The 17,534-nt window shown below is 41.0% G+C and overlaps 2 protein-coding genes and 1 long non-coding RNA gene across 4 annotated transcripts in view; 1 reads left to right on the forward strand and 2 right to left on the reverse strand.

The window, feature by feature from the left end:
- LOC132107083 (centrosomal protein of 128 kDa-like) overlaps positions 1-3,178 on the reverse strand; it is a 143,179-nt gene extending 140,001 nt beyond the window's left edge. For both annotated transcript variants that reach the window (XM_059513272.1, XM_059513271.1), the window contains exons 1-5: positions 3,045-3,178; positions 2,509-2,665; positions 2,089-2,175; positions 1,878-2,004; positions 514-635 (exon numbers count right to left, since the gene is read on the reverse strand). In XM_059513272.1, the coding sequence (XP_059369255.1) occupies positions 514-635; positions 1,878-2,004; positions 2,089-2,175; positions 2,509-2,664 (492 nt within the window). In that variant the 5' untranslated portion in view covers position 2,665; positions 3,045-3,178. The remainder of the gene's footprint in view (positions 1-513; positions 636-1,877; positions 2,005-2,088; positions 2,176-2,508; positions 2,666-3,044) is intronic.
- An 802-nt stretch (positions 3,179-3,980) lies between these two features.
- Positions 3,981-17,534, forward strand: part of tshr (thyroid stimulating hormone receptor) — a 97,919-nt gene continuing 84,365 nt past the window's right edge. The window contains exon 1 of the mRNA XM_059513273.1: positions 3,981-4,316. Within this exon, the coding sequence (XP_059369256.1) occupies positions 4,156-4,316 (161 nt within the window). The 5' untranslated portion in view covers positions 3,981-4,155. The remainder of the gene's footprint in view (positions 4,317-17,534) is intronic.
- On the reverse strand, positions 12,201-12,788 carry LOC132107339 (uncharacterized). The gene is made up of 3 exons (XR_009424280.1): positions 12,699-12,788; positions 12,379-12,446; positions 12,201-12,283 (listed from the first exon to the last, which is right to left on the reverse strand). It is a non-coding gene; the product is annotated as an uncharacterized LOC132107339 (long non-coding RNA).

A 17,534-nucleotide genomic window follows, 5' to 3' on the forward strand; every position in this document is an offset into this window, starting at 1 on the left:
AGATAACATTTTAAGCTGTCGTATGGTCATATTACAACATTGCCCATCACATGTTACAATGCAATAAGCCCCAAGAAGCCATGGTTAAAATCACAATAATAAAATTCTACAACCAAAAGAACCTTTTTCTTTTCTTTTTTTATGAATAGTCTTATCTTTTGTTGCATCCATCAAAAATTATATGGAATTTATTTATATATATATATATATATATATATATATATATATATATATATATATATATATATATATATATATATATATATATATATGTATGTATGTATGTATGTATGTATGTATGTGTGTAATTAAATAATATATATGATTAAACTAAATTAGAAAGTTTGAGTCAGTATTTATATGGCTTTTTTTTTTTTTAAATAAGCATGACTAAACAATAAAATACATTAAACAATGTTGTTGAATACCATGCCACCTTGCTGGATATATAGTGCAACACAAACCCTATCCTGCAATTCAGACAAATCCGGGTCTCTGGATGAACAGTCATACCTGCACTTCAGCTTGAGCGGAGTCTGTGAAACGCACAGCGACAGATCTAGACCGTCTTCTGCTACCTGTGCCTCCACTGCCATAATCTCTTAGTGGGGACGTGGGGAGGTAGTGCCTCCTATCTACAGGGCAAGAGACAAGAGATCTAGAACTTACGTACTGCTTACAGATATTGTATGTGTCTCATTTTAAAGGCTGCACCCTCCAGACTGGATTTGTTGCATTGGTTGGCCACATAGGTCATGTCAAGACAAGTCAAGCCACCTTTATTTCTATAGCACTTAAAATAAAATACTGTGTCAATGCAACTTTAAAAAGATAATCAGAACCCATTTTGGAAAATCAACTATAGAGATTCTGCAGTAATGTATCTCTAAAAGACAATAGTGCCATTATTTAGCTCAAGTCAGTGCAGTGTTGGTTTATTTCAGATCAGTAACTGAAGTTCATCAATCTGAAAAAAATTCAATTCAGAAAATGTAGCAGTTTTGTCATTCAGCTTGATTCAATACTGATTCTATTCAGGGACCAGCTGCATTTAGACTAGTCTTAAAAAGTAAGTCACCTATTTTTTTTCTCTCTGTAACACTGGTCATAACTTTTTTAATTAAGTTATGAAAAGGTAGTTTTTTACTTACTTGTATTGGAAACGTAAGACTGATTTCCCCTTGCCAATTGCTAATTGGCCAAACTAGTTCTTAAGACACAGTCTTAACATTGTGACTAAGTTTATGCAACTGGCCCTAGTTCAACATCAGTGTCAACATCGCAAGAGGCATTTCAGCTGTAAAGAAGCTCTACAGAAGACAACAGTGCCATCATCCAGCTTAATGCAGCTCAAATTTTCTCATTCCATGGTTCAGTCAGGGCAGTCAAAACTTACACAGATGTCTTATTTCAGAAAAGTAACTATTAACAAATTTACTGTTATTCTGTAAATTATTGTAATTTCTTTCTTACTATGGAATGTAGTGGTCACTTTTCTGAAATGAGGCAGCTGCAACAATGTAAATGGTTGACAAATGCGAATTCAGGAAGCCACAGCCGTCGGAACGAGACACAGCAATTCTCTCGTAAAAGAAGAAAGTTAAATGCAATTTTATGTAAAATGTCTTATCTTGTACATTGAAATAAAAATAAATCTAGAAGGAGATAACAGTGCATTGTGGTATACAGTATTTCAACAGTGTAACAGTATATTCTGGTTATATATATAGTTTAAACTAGTACTTTTGAGTGGGAAGTGTAAAGAATATACTATATATAATTTATTAGCATTATTACAAATAATAACTTGTAAAAATAATTAATGTATTGACAAACTTCCACTAATTCAATCAAGCAATCTATAGCTTGTTTAGTACCTCTGGCACTGCCATCTTCCAGGTCACTGGTGTGCAGTGTGGAGAATGAGGTGCTCCGACCACCAGGTGAACTCTTCAGCTGCTGCGCCTGCAGATGCTGGATGGACTCCTCCAAGTTCTCCCTGAGCTAGATCACAGGGCATGGTCTCAACACAACACCCTTATCTGAGATCAGAGACAATCCCTTACCATTTTGTGCATCAATACTCACTGTTGCCATGGCTTCAGCTTGGTCATCTGTGTGTTCCTTATACTGTCCCAACATCCGATCTACTTTGTTTAGATTTCGGCTTGTGTCCTGCACAAAACACAAGCTTGCATGTAAAAAGATCCTAGCAATCCCTGTTCTACACAGCAGAGCCTGTGTTCTGACAAATAAGGCTACCTATCAGATTATACTACCAACCCTGTATTTATCCTACTGTGAGGGTATGTTTAGGGTTGGGCTAGGTGTACATGTTAATAAAGCCTCACACGTTATTAATATCATACTGGAGCTAAATCTGATAGGTATCAATTTTCGCTATCGAATTAATGCTACCATCTGTTTTAATGGGAGGTAGCAAAATCTGACAGGGTAACACAAATCGTCCGAACAGGTGTTCACGTGCAATGAATAAAAACAGCTTACTTTTAGAGTGTTTGCTAAAGTGTCAATTTTGTCAGATATGTCCGATACATGAGTGTCCCTGGGAAACCCGCTTTCAGGCCTCGTTCGGCGCTTTCTGACCCGCGATCGATGCCCCGTGGGTCTGTCATAGGTGTCAGATTCACTGGAGGAGCCCATGCTTACAAGAGCCAAAGGATGAAAATAGTTAACAGCAATAATCTGAAATCAGAAACCAACTTCACCAGCCCTGACACTAGCATTAATTTATATGTTTGCCTAAGTTAACTGATAGACGTGTGTAATTACAGCAGGCGAGAAAATATTCCGCTTAATTAATGTTTAAGACCGATTATCACTGGCCTAGTTGATGGAATCGTCAATTTTATGTAAACAAATATGTGAACACTCGACTTGGCACAGGTTACGGTAAAGTATCAAGCTAGTTAGCTTCGTGCTTCCATATTTTCTTTGTTAAAAAGTAATGTCCGTATGTATAATATATTGCCAGATCACAAAAATGCAAAACTACAAAAAAACGTACATAAACCTGCCCCTACCCGTGTGGCCAGCAGTTTGACGGTTATCTTGTGTGATCAACGTAAGGCACCGCCATCCTCTGCTATGGCAACTTAAACTGGCCGCCTAACAGGAAAACAACAAACGCTATGAATCATGGGAGTTGTAGTTTTGACACTCGCGCTGCACCTGTTACGTATTAGAACTTATATATTATGTTTTGTTATATAACAAAAAAAACAGTAATGCAGGAATGATTCCAACAGGTGGGAAATAATTTTTAGAATTTAATAAATATTTTTGGGTTTCTCTCTCTTTCCCTCTATCTCTCTTTCTCTATCCCTTTCTCTATAGTGTGTGTGTGTGTGTGTGTGTGTGTGTGTGTGTGTGTGTGTGTGTGAGTGTGTGTGTGTGTGTGTGTGTGTGTGTGTGTGTGTGTGTGTGTGTGTGTGTGTGTGTGTGTTCAACCAACATTGGGTTAAATGTTTAGCCCAACCTTTTGGGCAGTAACCCAACCGTTGTCAAAACAACCCATTTGCTGGATTTGTCCATATTTTACCCAGCGCTGGGCTGTATTTAACCAAGCTTTTTTTCAGTATCGAGAAATCATATCACTGTTGGAAAAAGAAGAAGAAGAAAAAAATCTATGAAAAAAAAATTGTATTGACATATTGATATTTAATCATGTCCAGCCCTCCAATAGGCCTACTGCAACGAACGAGCTAGTCCGGCCTATGTGTTTTTCTTCTTTGGGGGCTGTTACGTTGTTTGGGCTAGCACTGAGAACATTGTATTACACACTTTAAGCTCTTTTATCGCTTACCGAGCCGAAACCCTCCGAACTGTCCATCATAGGCTAGCTATATACATATATATATTGGAACCGCTCGTCTGCATATCGTGATAAACCTAATCCACGGAATTATTAGTAAACGAGAGTATGCTTACAACTATTCAGTTCCCATAGAAACCGCAAGGGCGCATCAGGCGTCCGCCTCACTCACAGACTCTCTCACTCTCACTGACTCTTAAACTCAATCAAGCTGAGCTTTTAAAGTGCTTGTCAGTGTTTGTGTCACTGTTTAATGGTCCAAAACCGAGTGAAGAGACTGCAGTTTTCCAGCAGAAGAAAATACATTTATTCTTTATATCATGGCGACAAATGTACTGTTGATGTTACTGTCAGTTGTGTGTGTGATCGGATATACGAATTCATGTCCTCGAAATTGCGAGTGTTCCCAATGGAAAGCATTCGTTGTCTCATGTATGAACTTAGATGTTATTCCAACGTTTCCCCCAATGACAGAATTTTTGTAAGTATTCATTCTTTTCTTATTTTTTTCCTTTCTTTCTTTCTTTCTTTCTTTCTTTCTTTCTTTATTTATTTATTTATTTGTATTGTTTCATGTTTGTGTGCTTGTGTTATGATTTTATGGACATTTTGGCAGTTAAGAGAATTATCTGAACATTCACAAATCTAATTAATTTAAGTGAGAACCACAGATTATTATCACAGAATGTTATTTCTCATTTAACCAAAAACAATAGTGAACAATTTATTAACTGGTACAGTAAGCATATATAACATACATGAACAATTTGCAATTATAGCATTTATAAAACTTATAAATGTGACATTACACTTAGGTTTTTGATGTAGGTTAACATTACAGTAGATAAGTAGATATATCTAAACCTCTTATCCTCAGCTCAGTAAATCGGCACCATCCTGCCAAAGTTATTTATTTAGAACACTCATTAGATGTACTTAGTTGTACTAATAATACTCAAACTATCTTTTAATATCTAAAGGTTCTAAATTTGACTTTTCTATATATTGCTGTACAAAGAATTGTTGTTTACTAAAAAGCAGTGTTGTCTTCAGTGTTGGATTAAACCTAAATTATGATAATTTTGGTGTTTTTTAACATACTTTGATCAGGCATTTTTGCTAATAAATTTGAGTTCCATAGTGGGGTATCAGAAATATGTCCCTGAAAACACACAGAATTGAGACACTTCACCTTTAACTTCTTCAGTTCTGTTGACTAGTGCCTCATGCCATGCTCTAATCCACACACTCCGTGGGTTTGTTTAGCCATCCAGGAACATTCCTCCATGGCTAGTCTGTCCAGTCTTGATCACATTATCTATTTTTCCTCCGTCTCGCCTCGTCAGGCACCATCACATGAAATTACAGCCAAATCAGTGCGCCAATTGAGGCTCCCGCCCCACTTTGGAGCGCAACATTCCTTCCTCCTCAGAGTGCTTGCTTGAAAGGTGGACAGATATATATATATAACTTTGAATACACTGCAGCCAAAAATAGACCAGATGGGACCAGCAATTCCTGATGGAAGTTCGATTCCTTTGCTACTATACAGCTGGGGCATAAAAGACAACTATACAAAAAATATTATTGCTATTACTGAACTGAGACTATCAAATGAGAACATAAGCCTGTAATGTTTGAGACAAGATACATTTTTGGTTTTCAAGGATAGATTGATATGTTGTTTGATATTAATGTGTTTGATACTACTAATCGCACTTTCAGTTTCTGTGTTGTTGTTGTTGTAGTTTTTTTGTTGTTGTTTTTTACCTTTTTGCAACACACTCTTAGAAGAAAAGGTTCAAAAATGAACCTTTTGAGGTTCCTGGAGATTGCAATTGTGGGGGAACCTTAAAGGTTCATTTTTGAACCTTTTTGAAAAGGTTCTAATTGAAACCTTCACTTAAAGGTGCATTAATGAACCTCATCAGTTCCTTTATGAACCCTTTTCTAGCTAGCAATAACATTGTTGTTGTTGTTATTATACATTATTAATCCAATTTCACTATAATGTCAGAACACCATGATTGTCCATACACTGTTTAATACATAAATATGCATTACAAACCAACAAACACAAGTAAATAAACAACATTCATCCATAAATATGCATTACAAACAAAACAACAAACACAAATAAATAAACAACAATCATCCATAAATATGCATTACAAACAAACCAACAAACACAAATAAATAAACAACAATCATCCATAAATATGTATTACAAACAAACTAACAAACACATACTGTACACAAACAACAATAAATATCATGCATTTATATACATATACATTAATTTAATAAAAAAATAATAACAATTGGCCATTGTGGGTGGCATATTGGTTTTGGCTTTATGATACATTATACAGTTTTCAGTAAATGTCAGGGTGTCTCTCAACTTTAAAGCATATTCAGTGTTGAAGTTGAAGTATAAAGCTGTGTGTCATGAGTCAGGTTTTTCTTCCGTTTTCGCTCTCGCACGCTCTCACTCATTTACACACACACACACACACACACACACACCTTATTAGCTTATTATATTACTCTTTGTCTGTCCCGCTGACCTCTCTCTCTTCATGCACCTGTTTGTCATTGCAATCAGCGCTCGCGCTGATTTGCTATGACACCTGTTTCTACTTTGCCCTAAGTGTTCACCCTTTATCTGGTGTTTGCTCGGGTAGATTCTTGGTTGGATTATTGTTACATGTCATGCGTTTTGTCAGCAGTTACATCCTGTCTGTATTGAGAGGTACTCACCTATTCTTGTCTTGTCTGCCTGGAACAGTCTAGCCCCTAAGTTTTTGCTGTATTCTGCTGCTGTTGCTGCTGATTGTAGACCAATGTGGTTCTCTCACCCTGCCTGAGTTATCTACTCCTGAGCTTCGAGTCTGCTACAAGGGAGTCCTGTTCTGTTACTCATCGAGACAGGAGTCTTTCCGTTTGTTCAAGTTTCTATTTACCAGTTCTGTGTGCTGAAAGGACGGACTGCCTTTGTTATATATTTTTTCATTAAAGACTGTTATTCCTGTTATCTCTGCATTTGGATCTTTCATTTACCAGCGTGACAGAATAATCCAACCAACATGGATCCAGCAGACGAGAGGCCTGTCCGGTCGGCGATCGAGATCCAGGGAGCTATGCTTGGCAAACATGAGCAGGAGTTGGCCGCCGCTCATCAGGCTGTTAAGAGTCTTTCAGCTCAGGTGGCTGATCTATCTGCCCGTTTACTTCACCTGCATCAGGAATCTGCCATGTCTCACAATCGTCAGCTGCCCTCTGAGCCACGAGTCAACAATCCCTCCTGTTATGCGGGTGAGCCTACGGAGTGCAGAGCTTTTCTCATCCAATGTGAAGTTGTCTTTTCCCTTCAGCCCCAGACGTATGCAGAGGATCGGGCCCGCATCGCTTATGTTCTCTCTCTCCTCACGGGACGAGCACGCGAGTGGGGTACGTCAGTTTGGGAGGCGCAATCTGCATGCTGCAGCAAGTACACTCTTTTCAAGGATGAGATGATCAAGGTCTTTGATAGATCCGTCTTCGGCAGCGAGGCATCACGTCTACTTGCTGTGCTACGTCAAGGCAGAAGATCTGTTGCAGATTTCGCGATAGAGTTCCGGACTCTGGCTACTACAAGTGAGTGGAATGATCCTGCACTAACTGCTCGCTTTCTTGAAGGGTTGAATGTAGACCTTAAGGAGGAGATCTACGCGCGGGGGTCGCCAACTCAGCTCGATCAACTTATCGACCTGGCCATCCGCCTTGACAAGTGTTTCGAGCAGAGGCGTCGAGTTCGTTCTCCACTTTTCACATCCTGTGATAACTTTCCTTCTGCTACTGCTTCTGTTCAGAACCAACCTGATGCTGTACCCATGCAGCTGGGGGCCGTACGCATCTCCCCGGAGGAAAGACAGCGGCGAATTATTAACCGTCTCTGCCTTTACTGTGGTACGGCGGGCCATTTCGCTTCATCCTGCAGTTTAAAAGCCAAAGCTCGCCAGTAGACGGAGGAGTACTGGTGAGCGCTTCTGTCATCTCCTCATCACCAAGGTCTCGAACCACTATATCCGCTGTTCTCCGTTGGGCTGGTTTTTCTGTTACCGGTCTTGCCCTCGTCGACTCGGGTGCGGAGGGCAATTTTATCGATGAGATGTGGGCTCGTGAGAACAAGATTCCCTTAGTTGATTTGACTGATGTCGCCACTGTCTTTGCCCTGGATGGCAGAGAGCTTTCTTCTGTTCGTCGTGTCACCAGTCCGGTTAGTCTCACTGTTTCCGGCAATCATCATGAGACAGTCTCATTTTATGTTTTTCAGTCTCCCTTTACCCCCATTGTTTTAGGACATCCCTGGCTTATCCAACATAATCCTCACATTGATTGGGTTAAGGGGTCTATTCATTCATGGAGTTTAGCTTGTCATGTAAATTGTCTGGTTTCCGCTGTTTCTCCCGTGTCTTCTGTTCCTCTTTTCCAGGAGGAGCCTGATGATTTGTCTGGTGTCCCGGAGGAGTACCATGATCTGCGGGCGGTTTTCAGTCGTTCCCGGGCGGTATCCTTACCGCCTCACCGTCCGTATGACTGCTCTATCGAGCTCCTTCCTGGCACCACGCCCCCTCGCGGTAGACTGTACTCTCTTTCGGCGCCCGAACGAGAGGCTCTGGAAGGATATCTTACAGAATCTCTCGATGCGGGGATCATTACTCCTTCTTCGTCTCCCGCCGGCGCTGGGTTTTTCTTTGTAAAGAAGAAGGATGGTTCTTTGCGTCCTTGTATCGATTATCGAGGGCTGAACGACATAACAGTCAAGAACCGTTATCCTTTGCCTCTTATGTCGTCGGCTTTTGAGATCCTACAGGGCGCAAGGGTTTTTACAAAATTAGACTTGCGCAACGCCTACCATTTAGTGCGTATCAAGGAGGGAGACGAGTGGAAGACCGCGTTCAACACTCCTGTCGGTCACTTTGAGTACCGGGTTCTACCTTTCGGTTTGGTCAACGCTCCCGCTGTATTTCAAGCATTAGTAAACGATGTCTTAAGAGACATGCTTAACGTTTTCGTGTTCGTTTACTTGGATGACATCTTAATTTTTTCACCCTCTCTCCAGGTACATGTTCAACACGTTCGCCGTGTCCTGCAGCGCTTATTAGAGAATCGCCTATTCGTCAAGGCTGAGAAATGCGTTTTTCATGCCCAATCGGTTACTTTTCTCGGTTCGGTCGTTTCAGCGGAGGGGATTAGTATGGACCCTGACAAGGTTCGAGCAGTTCTTGATTGGGCTGTTCCCGATTCTCGAGTCGCACTCCAGCGATTTCTGGGATTTGCGAATTTTTACCGGCGCTTTATTCGTAACTTTAGCCAGGTTGCCGCCCCTCTTACCGCTCTCACTTCGTCCAAGTCCAAATTTGCTTGGTCTGAGACTGCTCAGGATGCGTTTGACCGTCTTAAGATGCTTTTTACGTCTGCGCCCATCCTGATCACTCCTGATCCAGAACGTCAGTTTATTGTTGAGGTCGATGCCTCCGAAGTTGGGATAGGAGCTGTCTTGTCGCAACGCTCCTCCCAGGATGACAAGGTTCATCCTTGCGCATTTTACTCCCACCGTCTTTCGCCCGCGGAGCGCAACTATGACGTGGGTAATCGAGAACTCTTGGCTATCCGTCTGGCGCTAGGTGAGTGGCGACACTGGCTTGAGGGAGCCAGTGTACCATTCATTGTTTGGACGGATCACCGCAACCTGGAGTACATTCGCTCTGCTAAACGTCTTAACGCTCGTCAGGCCCGCTGGGCATTATTTTTTGATCGCTTTGATTTTTCCATTTCATTTAGACCCGGTTCTAAGAACCTCAAGCCTGACGCCCTTTCTCGGCAGTTTGACTCATCAGAGGGTGCCTCGACCGATGAGAGGATTTTACCTCAGCACTGTGTGGTCGGGGCAGCCGTCTGGGGAGTGGAACAAGCGGTCAGGCGTGCTCTTTCTCACACTGCAAGACCGCCCCGCGCTCCTGAGGGAACTTTGTTTGTACCCGAGGCTGCTCGTTCGACGGTTCTTCGCTGGGGTCATTCTTCTAAATTAGTCGCGCATCCCGGAGTTAGAGGTACTTTAGCGGCCATCCGCCAGAGATTTTGGTGGCCCACTCGTGAGCGCGATATTCGTCGTTTTGTTGCTTCTTGTTCTATCTGCGCTCAGACTAAGTCTAGTAATAATCCTCCGGCGGGTCTTCTCAGACCTCTTCCCGTTCCTTCGCGTCCCTGGTCGCATATTGCGTTGGATTTTGTTACCGGGCTTCCCCCTTCGTCTGGCAATACGGTCATTCTCACCGTCGTGGACCGTTTTTCTAAGGCTGCGCATTTTATTCCGCTCCCTAAATTACCGTCGGCTCAGGAGACCGCACAGATTATGGTGGATCACGTTTTCAAGATCCATGGTCTTCCTTCGGACATTGTGTCTGACAGAGGTCCGCAATTTACTTCTCTGTTCTGGAGGGAGTTCTGTCGCCAGATAGGGGCTTCCCCCAGTCTGTCGTCAGGATTCCATCCACAGACCAATGGGCAAGCCGAGAGGACCAATCAGATTCTTGGTCGCATGCTGCGTAGTCTTACCTCTCAGAATCCCGCGTCTTGGTGCGAGCAGTTACCATGGGCCGAATATGCTCATAATTCTCTCCCATCGTCCGCCACTGGGTTATCCCCGTTTGAGGGTTGCCTTGGCTTCCAACCGCCTGTTTTCTCCGCCCAGGAGTCTCAGGCCTCGGTTCCGTCCGTCGAGGCTTTTATTCAGAGATGTAAGCGTACCTGGAGGAGGGTGAGATCTGCCTTATGTCAGACTAGGGAACGTACTCGTCGTGCCGCTAATCGCCGCAGGGTGAGATCTCCCAGATATTTTTGCGGTCAGAGGGTGTGGTTATCCACCCGCAATTTGCCTATTCAGGAGACGTCTCGCAAGCTCATGCCTCGTTTTATTGGACCCTTTTCTATTGTTAAGGTCATCAGTCCAGTCGCTGTAAAGCTAAGACTGTCTGGTCAGATGCGCCGTGTTCATCCGGTTTTTCACGTGTCTTGCATTAAACCCGTTATTCGTGCGCCCGCACGTCCCTCCGTTCCCCCTCCTCCTATTGACGAGGGGGCCTCCATTTACAGAGTTCGAAGGCTACTCGACGTTCGTCCCCGGGGGCGTGGTCACCAGTTTTTGGTGGACTGGGAGGGGTATGGTCCTGAGGAGAGGCGGTGGATTCCAGCCCGGGATGTCCTGGACCGCTCGCTGATTGACGACTTCTACCGGTCCCGTCAGGCTCCTTCCTCGAGCGCCTAGTGGCGCTCGTTGAGGGAGGGGTACTGTCATGAGTCAGGTTTTTCTTCCGTTTTCGCTCTCGCACGCTCTCACTCATTTACACACACACACACACACACACACACACCTTATTAGCTTATTATATTACTCTTTGTCTGTCCCGCTGACCTCTCTCTCTTCATGCACCTGTTTGTCATTGCAATCAGCGCTCGCGCTGATTTGCTATGACACCTGTTTCTACTTTGCCCTAAGTGTTCACCCTTTATCTGGTGTTTGCTCGGGTAGATTCTTGGTTGGATTATTGTTACATGTCATGCGTTTTGTCAGCAGTTACATCCTGTCTGTATTGAGAGGTACTCACCTATTCTTGTCTTGTCTGCCTGGAACAGTCTAGCCCCTAAGTTTTTGCTGTATTCTGCTGCTGTTGCTGCTGATTGTAGACCAATGTGGTTCTCTCACCCTGCCTGAGTTATCTACTCCTGAGCTTCGAGTCTGCTACAAGGGAGTCCTGTTCTGTTACTCATCGAGACAGGAGTCTTTCCGTTTGTTCAAGTTTCTATTTACCAGTTCTGTGTGCTGAAAGGACGGACTGCCTTTGTTATATATTTTTTCATTAAAGACTGTTATTCCTGTTATCTCTGCATTTGGATCTTTCATTTACCAGCGTGACACTGTGTTCACATCGTCTACTTCACAGACCTCCTCCTCCAGTTCCATCATTATTTCTTAAAGAGACTCTGCATCCAAGGCATGTCCCTTAATAAACAGCACAGGGTTGGGTGTATCTGGTTCCTAAACAAGGAGAAAATAATGTTATGTTATACTATAACAATATTTAGTAGTTAGAGGGTGGCAAGTGGTCATGAAAAACTAAATTATGCATGGACACAAACTATAGAATAATCCCATTCTAAAAACAAATGTTTAGAAGCAACCATAACCAAGAGAAGGGGTTGAAAAAGAACAAATTATAGATTTAGATATTATGGATACAAATACACTCACCTCACTGATGACATAAAGAGATCTCTGACTCTGCTTTAATAGAAGTGGAAACAGCAGGACAGCAGCAACCACTGACTCCAGACTCTGTCTGTTACTCTTACCGCAACTGACCTTGGCCTCTTTTGATAAAAATCTTGACCAGATAGTTCCTCCATCTGCAAAATAGATAAATAAACATATACATCAAACATTCTCACAGGATAATAGAAATGTAAGTATTGAAATGTCACTTAATTTTTAGCAAACCTACCTCTACAATGATTGCGATAATTTTTTGGACTCCTGGTAAAATTAATCTGTTTTCTTACTTTGCTGAACCTGCAACAAATGTAATTTTTTCTTCAACATTAATCAAAGGTGATCTTTCTTTTTTTTATTTGTTTTTAAGCACATCCTTGCCAGTCTTTTCTCTCAAGAACTGGTATTTGGTAACAAGGGCTGAAGACAACTTGTTTTGTTCACCTGTTGCATACCTGAAAATAGAGAAACATTATTAACCTCATCATTCTCTAAAATTATAAACTTAATGCATGAAAATTACCATGTATATTCGCATTTAATCAAACAGACCTTGAATTGTTTTTGATCTTGTTTGCTTTGTCCCGTATCTGGTCTAAAGTCTTTTTTTTTTTTTTTTTTTTTGCTACAAACAAGCAATATCCAGGTGGAATATCAACAAGTCCTACAAAAAAGTTTGCAGAAAGGTGCATGTTAGTATGCACTGTAAAAAAAGAAAAGTTGACTTAACTTAAAATTATAAAGTAATTTGCTGCACAGCTTTTTTGAGTTTACTCAACTTTTAAACAAATTAGTTCACTTAACTCAATTCACTGAGTAAGGTCACATGTCTCCCAACTTAAGATCTTTTGTTCAGCTGATTAAGTTTTTATAGTTAAAAAAACGTTTGTTATGTAATTGCAACTTTTACTTTTATTTTCACTTGACTTAATAAAGTACGTTCAGTTGACTAAAAATGTGTTTTTAAACAGCATCACAAGGTTTAAAAAAACTACTACATGCTTGATATTTTGGTCCAGGTTTTATTTCAAACAAGCAGCAACACGCATTGGTAACTTTAGCCATAGTCATTCTTAAAAAAAGTAATTAAATGAGTAGGCAGAAAAAAAAAAAAAACCTTCCAAAGTGCTATCTCATTCAACCGGTCCTAAATACTTTAAATGTTATATGTTTAACATTTTAAATTGTTAACACAAAACATGTTACAAAACGAGCAATATAAGTGCAAGTTAAAGGAGTAAGCTGACTTTTTGGGGCTTTAGCTTATTCACCGTATCCACCATAGTTAGGGTGAGGCTCCTTTGTCTGTTCGGTGTTGGCGTGCTTAATTGTACATGCGCCAATTTCATGGTCGTTACAGTGCGCATGCTCCAACCTACAACCCAACTTGTATGCTTGTTAACTTGAATTTACAAATTGAATTTAGAATCAATTCTAGGTTGGTCCAACGATTGTTGAACCAATGTCTTTTCACTAGTTATGCCAACATTTTTGCATTTAATTGTCCAGTTAACTAAAATATAATCATTAGTCTAACTTTTTGTGAGTTGGATTTTTTACAGTGTGGTAAAAACAGCTCAATGAACTGCAAAGATAACAATATAGTTCGGCTAAACATATGTAGACACCTGACCTGACCATCACTCCTAATTAAATTAAATTTAAATAAAAAAAGGGAATGCAATAAAGTTGCTTTGTAATAACAACTAAATGCATAAATATAAGAAAATGTCAAAGTCACTAAGTTCTTCCGTACATCCCATTAAATAATTATAATATTTAATAATAATAGTAAAGGTGTCCACATATTTTTAAACGCGTGTATAATAGTAACTTACTCGTGGTGTCTGTGGTCTTGCTGGCATATCGGTATTTAGGTTTTCCTGTAATCTTATAAATTTAACTTAATCCTTCATTTTTGGGAATATTTAAGCTTTCGTAGTCTTAGTTGGGTTCATTAAAGTGTCTCCATCAATTTCAGTATCTGTTAAAACAACAGTGGTCATACAATTATATTTATAAAGTTAGAGTTAGAAAGGCAGTTATAAAGTACATAAAACAGTATTATTTTAATTCGAAAATACTACCTTTATAGGGACAACGTGCCTCTTTTGAGAAATTATGATAATAGCGTCCTGCTGTCATCTACGTTCAGTTCTTCATGAATGAAGTGGCAAGCAGTACATTACCAAGCAATCAGTGTAGCTCGCAGCGCCTTCTGTTGGTGTAAATAATCAATACACTAGTGCTCTTGTAACCAGCAGGCTAAAATCTTTACAAATATATTGAAATAAAACATCTGAGAAACGGTCTTGAGGTGTTTTAGTAACCATGATATATGCAGAATAATTAACTCTGGACGAGTAAACTGGCTTAATATTGCGGCCACATTAACATCTTGTGTGCTTAATTCTGTGGCACGTCGTCATTTATTCATTATGTAACACACAGTTATGACATTACGTAGGTGTTATTTTAATAGCATTTCAAAAAGGTTATAGTTTGAAAGGTTTTGTTGTCTTACCTCAGATATTTGTGCTGCTCCACTCAGTGCTGCTGTTGTTTGCGCTTGAATGTTTGTAACGGTTTTTCTGCGCAGCCTCTGACCTTGCGCGTAACAGATTCAGTGCTTTGCGTTGCGTTACGCAGCTTTGCCTATTAAGCCCAGAAACCTTTGCCCTGGTTTAAATGCATATGTTTTGATTGTTTTTATTCTCAATATCGAAACAATAAACCCCTTAATCGCCTACGTCACGGTGACGTCACCGCTCTAGCTGGAGGCAAAACATAAGGCAGAACTCATAGCAGGTGCGCTAAAAGTTTGAGGTTTTGACTTTAAAATGTCTTCTTGTTGTGTTTTTGGCTGCCAGAATAGAAGGAACAGAAGTTTTGTTTCAAAACTAAAGTTTTACCGGGTCCCGGCAGACATTCCTTCACAGAAATCAAGAAGACAATTGTGGTTGAATGCAATACAGCGTACAGACTGGATGGAGATGATCATAAATAATGCTCATGTTTGCAGTGCACAGTTCATATCAGGTTAAATAATCTATGCATATGAACTGGTGTTTTTGTTTTATTAGTAAATCAGCAAGTTTCTGTTTGGTGAAAAGTCGCCAACCTTCAGCGCACTAGCTAGTTTAAATGTTAAACAAACATACAGCGATAGATGTGTGTGCCATCCTTTGAATTGTAAGTGATTAGTAAATTCATATAGCCGTATGGCATACGGGTCAGGTAGCCTGCTTCCATCTGCGAGAGTTAATTTACAAAAATAGCTGTAACCGTCCCGCAGAGTCAGTAGCTTTACATATTTGGACAGTTCCGAACCTTCTTCTGCATCCATGTTTAATAAATCCCTCCTAAAACGTGCTAGCTTACGCTTCTCAACATTGCGTCCGCGCCTCTTTTTGCCTCCAGCTAAGCCCCGCCCAGCCGGAGACGTTGCAATGATTACAAACTTTTAAGGGGTCTATAAAATGATAATAATAGTAATATTATTAATAATAATAATAAAACAATTACTAATAAGAAAGAAAGATAGATAGATAGATAGATAGATAGATAGATAGATAGATAGATAGATAGATAGATAGATAGATAGATAGATAGATAGATAGATAGATAGATAGATAGATAGATAGATAAGAAAAAAGAAAGAAAGAAAGGTGTAGATTATATTGATGTTTACTTGTTATCTATCTGGTGGCTGTCTTCAAGAGATGACGTAGGAGGTCTAGGGGAGGATGGGCGGAAGACGGAAATAGGAGAACGTTATGTATGGTGAATAAAGCGAGACCTCAGCCTTACAAGAAAGTGTCAGTCAATCTGTCTATACACATCTACATGGTGTCAGAAGTGTGCCTGTGGTGACGATGGCACAAGGACTTCGTAAAATTGACCCCCTCGTCTTTGACGAAAATATTGCGGACAACTGGACGAAATTCAAGCGCGAGTGGCGCATTTACAGCAACGCCGGTCTTTCAGCAGCGACAAAAAAAGTGCAAGCGTACACATTCCTGAACCTCGCTGGTCCCGATGCCCAAGTTAAATATGACACTTTCACTTTCGAGGAGGAGGAGGATCCGGAGGATCCGGAGGATTCAGAGGTACTGGTAAAGAAGTTTGAGGAAATCTGTCTGCCTGTAAAGAATGTAATTATGGACAGACATACATTCAATACAACAAACCAGAAGCCACATGAAACAATCCAGTCGTACATTGTCACGTTAAAAACACTAGCCAGAAAATGCGAATTTGGCACTCTGCATGACGAACTGATAAGAGATCGATTAGTATGTGGCATTCACAATGACAATATCTGCACACAGCTGCTGAAAGAAAAAAATCTAACTTTAAACTCAGCTGTCGAAATATGCATGCTACATGAGAAGTCTGAAAAAGGCAACAAAGAAATAAAAAAAGAACCAAAGAAGGACAGCGAAGTTTGTGCAGTGCAATTTTCTACATGTTTGAATTGTGGTGGCCAGCATTCACCCGACCGCAGCAGCTGTCCAGCCTTCAACAAGCGCTGCAACGCATGTGGAAAATGGAACCACTTCTCTAAATGGTGCAGAACAAGCAAAACACGCACCTACAACAGACCAGGACAAGGTCCATCTCAGCCAAACAGAGCACCCCACACCATACACAGGGGAGGACAGACACACAGAATAAGTGAGCTTGATGCACAGATTGCATATGAACCAGCAGACTTTTTTTACTGTGAAAGTGTAGAGGTGCCAGCTGATAGAGGAGAGATATTTACCATCCTGTCCACTTCCAACACAGGGAAGCAACTTAAGGTGAAGATTGACACTGGAGCTCGGTGCAATGTACTGTCCAGAGGTGTTCTCCAGCACATCGACCCAGGCGCTCATATTGATCACAGCCATGTTGTCAACCTTGTGGCTTATGGTGGTCAGATCATAAGGACTTTAGGTGTCACTGATGTAAACTTCACATGTGGCACACTACAGTTCCATGTGGTTGACAGTAATGTAAAACCTCTATTGGGTCTTAGAGACAGCATCAAACTAGGCTTTGTGCAACTTGGCCCGAATGTGCATGCTCTCCAGCAGGGGGCCCCTGAGCTCACAGTGTATAAAGACCTTTTTGACTGCAGCACTATAGGCAAACTGCCAGTAGTGTATCAAATGCGCTTAGACCCCTCTGTGCACCCTACAATATGTGATCCCAGACGAGTGCCATTGGCAATGAAAGACAAAATAGTCAATGAACTCAACAGAATGACTAAACTGGAAGACATTAAGCCAGTTCAGGAGCCCACCGAGTGGGTGTCTTCTATGGTGGCTGCACGTAAAAAAGATGGTGCTGTGAGACTGTGTATTGACCCTGTACACCTCAACAAAGCCCTCCTCAGACCAC

This window comes from Carassius carassius, chromosome 27, assembly GCF_963082965.1.
Source record: "Carassius carassius chromosome 27, fCarCar2.1, whole genome shotgun sequence".
In the NCBI taxonomy this organism is placed as follows: Eukaryota; Metazoa; Chordata; class Actinopteri; order Cypriniformes; family Cyprinidae; genus Carassius; species Carassius carassius.